A 6,483-nucleotide genomic window follows, 5' to 3' on the forward strand; every position below is an offset into this window, starting at 1 on the left:
TGCACTCCCTCACTCGATTGCAAGCAAACTGCCCACTCGCCCTGACCCGTCAATGAACTTCCCTCCCTGCCCTCTCCAAGAAAAGTATATAAGCTCTGCTTAAGCTGTTCCCAGTGCTCTATCTCTCTTTGCTCTAGTGAGCTCTGAGCCCCAGCATGCTGGTCTCCAAATAAACCCTTTTTGCTGTTGCATGAGACAGTCTCTTGGTGGTCTCTTCCTCCCACGTTTCGCCGGTCCCTTACATTTGGTGCATTGGCCTGGAAGTGCGCATCGCCGGACAGGGAGACCCCAACAGACTCCTTTAGGGGGTAAGTAAGGCGCTTCTTCTTCTCCTTCTCCTCCTCCTCCTCCTCCTCCTCCTCCTCCTCCTCCTTCTTCTCCTCCTCCTCCTCCTTCTTCTCCTTGTTTTTCCTTTGCGATCGCTCAGAGCTTGGTTTTTGGCTCAGTGGAGAGCGTGAGCTCTCAGAGCCTTTCTGGTTTTCCGGTTTGGGTTGGCAGAGTGTGGTTGCCAGTGGAGAGCGTGAGCTCCCCCTGGCGGTGGTGGACAGACGTGTCCTGAAGCCACAGGCCACGTTCTTCAAGGGACGCCTTGAAGGACTCTGGGAGGGACGGAAGTGCCCTCATCTGGTATATTCTGCTGCCAACCCGTCTGGTCTTGCCGGCAATTCTTTCTCTCAGGTTGAATTCACTGTCTGTTTTTAATCTTTGCCTCTGAACTTGTGTTACACGTTTACTGTGTGTGTCTGTGTTTGTGTCACGTTTGTATTGTCCCTGTCTTTGTTCAAGTAACTTTCATTATGGGACAGAGCCATACCAAGCCTCTGTCCCTGACCCTTGATCACTGGACTGAAGTCCGCTTAAGGGCTCAGAATCTTTCTTTTTCAGTAAAACGCCGGACCTGGCAGACTCTCTGTGCCTCAGAATGGCCCGCCTTTGGAGTCGGATGGCCTCCAGAAGGATCTTTCTACTCCCCACTAATTCGAAAAGTCAGAGATATTGTTTTTCAGCCGGGGCCACATAGCCATCCAGATCAACAGCCGTATATCTTAATTTGGCAGGACCTCTGTGAATCTCCTCCTCCATGGGTGAAGCCTTTTCTTGTCCCTGTCCCCGCTCCTACTCCTCCCCCCACGATTCTATCTCTCAAACCCTCTGCTCCTCCTCCACCCTCTGTTCTCCCTGAGTCTCAAGATTTGACTCTACTGGACTCTCCTCCCTTTCCTTATCTCCTGCCTTCGTTCCCCAACCCCCAACACCCTCTAAGTGATTCTCCTGCTGCTGACTCAGCCTCTCCACCATTGGAGGAAGCTAAGCCGGCCCAGTACCCTCCAGATGACTTCCCCAAGGCACACATAGCCCCTCCTCCCCTGGAGGAAGCTGGCCCAACTAAAGGAACTCCCCAGCAGCCAATGATTAAAAACACTGAAGCCCCCGTGATACTTCCCCTCCGTCCTTATGGGCCAATGATAGAGGATGGCCATGATGGAGAAATGCAAGCTTACCAGTATTGGCCTTTCTCCTCTTCAGATCTATATAACTAGAAAAATAACAATCCCCCTTTTTCCGAGGACCCCACCTGGCTCACAGGTCTGATTAAGTCATTGATGTTTTCACACCAGCCTACTTGGGATGACTGCCAACAACTCCTAGGGACTCTCTTCATGACAGAGGAACAAAAGAGAATCCTCCTGGAAGCTAGGAAAAAAATATCCTTGGACCAGATGGGTGACCGACACAACTTCCCCTTGAACCAACCCAACTGGGCCCCCAACACCTTTGAAGGTAGGGAGAATCTGTCCACTTATCGCCAGGCTCTAATAGCGGGTCTCCGAGCAGCCGCTAGACGGCCAACTAATTTGGCCAAGGTAAGAGAGATTATTCAAGGGCCTAATGAGTCTCCCTCTATGTTTCTGGAGAGAATTATATGGAGGCATATAGGAGATATACTCCTTTTGATCCTCAGGCAGAGGATCAAAAGGCATCTGTCATGATGGCCTTTATTGGGCAAGCTGCCCTGGATATTAAAAGAAAGTTACAACGCTTAGATGGATTACAAGATATGACTCTGAGAGATTTAGTCAGAGAAGCCGAGAAGGTATACTATAAGAGAGAAACTGAGGAAGAGAAGGAACAAAGGAGGGAGAAAGAAAGGGAGTAAAGGGAGGATAAAAGAAGCAAAAAACAGACTGAGGCATTGACTAAGGTCCTGGTCACAACAACAAATAGGCCAGAAATTAAGAGACAGGGAGACAGAAAGGGATACCTGGGCCCACGCCAGAAGCCACCACCTCTGGCCTCAGATCAATGTGCCTACTGTAGAGAAAAAGGATACTGGGCCAAAGAGTGCCCTAGAAAGAAACAGCCATGCCAGCCAGCCATTCTAACTCTGGAGGATGACTAGGAAAGTCGGGGCTCGGATCCCCTCCCCGAGCTCAGGGTAACTTTTGAAGTGGAGGGGACCCCAGTAAACTTTGAAGTGGATACAGGGGCAATATACTCAGCCCTTAAGGACCCATTGGGCCCTCTATCAACTAAAAGGTCTCTAGTTCAAGGGGCTAAAGGCAGTAAATATCGGGCTTGGACAACTAAGAGGACCATGGACCTGGGGAAAAAAAAAAGTCCATCAGTCCTTCCTAGTGATCCCAGAATGCCCAGACCCATTGATGGGCAGAGATCTGCTCACCAAACTCCAGGCCAGAATAACTTTTAACCCTGAAGGCCCCCAAATGGAATTTCTAAATCCTTCAGTAAAAACTCCTATAGTCATGGCTTTAACTATGTCAGTAGAAGATGAACATCAACTCTTCACACCCCCCAAGACTGATCAAACAGGCAAGCTATCTCAGAAATGGATAACAGATTACCCAGATGCCTGGGCAGAAACTGCTCGGTTAGGCCTACCCGTAAAACAACCTCCAATAATGGTGGAGTTAAAAACCTCAGCCTCCCCAATTAATATTAAACAATATCCTCTGAGCAAAGAAGCTAAAAATGGGATAAGGCCCCATATTCAGAAATATCTGGCCTTAGGGGTCCTAAGGCCCTGTCAATCGGCCTGGAACACTCCCCTGCTACCAGTAAAAAAGCCAGGAACCAGGGACTATCGCCCCGTTCAAGACCTAAGAGAGATCAACAACAGAGTGCAGGACATTCACCCCACAGTACCTAATCCGTACAATCACAGTTTTCCTTGGTATCGGCTGCCAGTAGCAGGTCATCCACATATTGAAGCAGGGTGACTTCGGGGTGCGTAGTTCTGAAGTTGTTGAGATCTCTGTGGAGGGCTTCATCAAAGAGAGTGGGGGAGTTTTTGAACCCCTGTGGGAGTCTGGTTCAAGTTAGTTGACCAGACGTTCCGGTTTCTGGGTCTACCCACTCGAAAGCAAACAGCAACTGACTATCTTTATGCAGAGGCAAGCAAAAGAAAGCATCTTTTAAGTCCAGGACAGTATACCATTTTCGCTCAGGGTTCAGGGTGCTAAGCAGATTGTATCTTAGGTGCCTTGCCTTGTCCGTCCCTAAAACAGTATAATTCTATATACTTAAACATTATTTATGTTTTCATAAAATGGTCAAAAGATGTGATTAATTGTATAATGGTGCAGACGTTTCCCAGAGTGCTCTATCATAACGCAGGTTCATTTGAAGATCAAATAAGGGGACATACAATCCGGTTCCGCCAGGAACCTGTATCCCTCACTTTAGCCATCCTATTAGGAATAGGAGTTGCTGCAGGGGTGGGCACAAGGACCACTGCCCTGGTCCATGGGACACAACAAATGACCCAATTAGAAACAGCAATGGACCAAAACTTAAAGATATTATAAACCTCCATCACAGCTTTGCAGGAATCTTTAACTTCTCTCTCTGAAGTTGTTTTACAGAACAGGCGAGGGTTGGACCTCCTCTTCATGAGAGAAGAGGGCCTTTGTGCTGCATTGAGGGAAAAATGTTGTTTTTATGCCGACCATACTGGAGTTGTAAAAGAATCTATGAGCAAACTAAGAAGATGCCTTGAAGAGCGTCAGAGAGAGAGAGAGAGAAACCCAAAAAGGGTGGTATGAGTCTTGGTTCACACAGTCCCCCTGGTTAACTACGCTTTTATCAGCCCTGGCCAGTCCTTTAATAATTCTTATATTGTTGCTAACTCTAGGACCCTGTTTGCTCAACCGTGTAGTTTCCTTTCTCCAAGCCCAAATTGGACAAATCAAACTTATGGTAATCAGACAACAATATACCCCACTAGCAGACACAGAATGTGACACCCCCCCCCCAATGATCACTTTTATGATTAAAAGTAGCCAGAAGAAGAAGTGGGGAATGAAAGGTTAATAAAATAGGTACTTGTCACTCCGTTTTTCTGTATGCTTAACAAAACACTGTTGAAATCCTGAGAACTGTTTGCTACTCTTGTTCCCAGAATGTGCTGTCCCCAACTGCCAAACTGCAGAATGCACTCCCTCACTCGATTGCAAGCAAACTGCCCACTCGCCCTGACCCGTCAATGAACTTCCCTCCCTGCCCTCTCCAAGAAAAGTATATAAGCTCTGTTTAAGCTGTTCCCAGTGCTCTATCTCTCTTTGCTCTAGTGGGCTCTGAGCCCCAGCATGCTGGTCTCCAAATAAACCCTTTTTGCTGTTGCATGAGACAGTCTCTTGGTGGTCTCTTCCTCCGATGTTTCGCCGGTCCCTTACATTACCACCTTTCCGAAGCTCCCCTCTCCAATGTCCCTCAGGACACGATAATGGTCCCTGAGGGCCTTCTCCTAGCAGGAGCTGGGCCCCTGAGCCACTACACTGCTCTCTCTGCACTCTCTGTGCATCCCTAAGCCAGAACACCAACTAAGGATGCTAGCTAAGAAAAGAAAATAACAAACTCAAACAAAACACCAAAAACAATAGCCAAAAAACAAAACACAAAACAAACAAACAAACAAATCCCAAATCAAACACCAACAGCAAACCACCACAATCACCAACCACCAACCACCAAACAAGTTAAATATCTGAGAGTCCGACAGGTCACCACCAAGAGCTTCCTGTACTTATGGACAAAAAACCCAGCGACAGCCACCTTCTTATATGGCTGGTTTTGAGATTCCCTCACAGTGGCTCCTTGTGAGGTCAGAGCAAGAAATGACCCAGTCATACCTGGCAGAGCCCCCAGTGGTCATGTCACTTTGGGGCCTCCAGGACCTTTTTGACTTCCAAGATAAAGCTAGGAAAGGACCCTGGAAGCACGACACCCTTCTGGTGGCAGTATTGCACGAGACTGATAATTTACCTGTTTAGAGATTAAAACTGGTAGGATGCTTCAATGGTCTTTTCATTTTGAGTCTGAAAATCTGCAATGACTCTCATCTTTTAAAGACGTCATCATATCTACACTCAAAATATTCAATTCCCCTTTCTTCCAACTCACAATGAATTGGATTCAAGGGATGGTAGCGCTTCACTCACATCGAGATGCTATAACAAAACACTCTGCTCCCTAAGATGCTCTAGAGCTAGGCATTAACGGTTGACAGGGAGGGAACATTCATCATCATTTCCCCACAAGGTTCTCATCAGATTTCCCACTAGAGACCCTGGAATGCAAAAGGCAGTGGGTTGATATGTTCAAAGTGATGAGGGATCAAATATGGAAGCCGACAATCCTAGAACCATCAAAAGTGTCTTTCCCACTAGGAGAAGAAATGGAGGCCTTCCCAAACACCTGAGTGCCTTCCTACTGCTGTTATCAAAACCCCTTTGACTAGGTATTTTACTAACAATAGAACTCAGCTTCCCACAGTTCTGGAGACTGGCAAGCCCAAGGTCAAAACACCTTGTTGCTGTATCCTCACATGATGGCAGAAGGGAACATTAGGGTTGAACTCATGTTCTCAAGACCTGATTTTTGTGTGTTGATTTTGTTTTTTGTGGTTTTTTTTTTGACATAGTGGCCATGGAAGCCAGGGCCTTGGTCATGTCAGGCCAGTAATCTACCACTCAGGTACTTCCACAGACTTTTTTTTTCTCTCTCTCAGTTGCTCAGGTCAGGCAGGCATGCATGATCCTCCTGCCTCAGTGTCCTGAGTAGAGAAAATTAGAGTCTGTTACAGATTGGATGTGAGGTGGGGGGACCCACAGGCCTCTGTGCTAGTGCAGGGATATTAAGAGGTGAAATGGTTGGATTGGGATAGCTGTAACCTTCAGTCCACCTTAGGTTGAATGGACTGACTTGCTGGTTACTTTAGGCAGGTGGGACATGGCTCCTTACTCTAGGCATTGGGTCACTGGGGTCATGTCCTGGAAGGGTTCCTCATCCCTGTAACCATTGCCTTACCCTCTTTCTCTCTCTGCATCTGTCTCTGCCTCTTTGCTGCCCTGAGAAGAGAAGTTTTCCTCCTCTGGGCCATTCCCCCATGATGGACTGCTTCACCTTGGACCCAGAGCAATAAAATCAGAAACTTATGGACTGAGACCACTGAAAACTTGACCC

General features: G+C 47.4%; 1 protein-coding gene across 1 annotated transcript; it reads left to right on the forward strand.

Moving 5' to 3' along the window:
- The first annotated feature begins 604 nt into the window (after window positions 1–604).
- Window positions 605–3,239, forward strand: LOC124094647 (uncharacterized). Its single transcript, XM_046447556.2, is given in 4 exon segments — window positions 605–1,274; window positions 1,323–1,922; window positions 1,925–2,605; window positions 2,607–3,239. Coding segments are annotated over 4 exon segments (2,391 nt in total). The 5' UTR covers window positions 605–797.
- Window positions 3,240–6,483: the final 3,244 nt, after the last annotated feature.

The sequence above is a fragment of the Marmota monax genome, unplaced genomic scaffold (assembly GCF_021218885.2).
Source record: "Marmota monax isolate L192 unplaced genomic scaffold, Marmota_monax_Labrador192_F-V1.1 WCK01_AAM20220418_F8-fsc00007, whole genome shotgun sequence".
NCBI lineage: Eukaryota > Metazoa > Chordata > Mammalia > Rodentia > Sciuridae > Marmota > Marmota monax.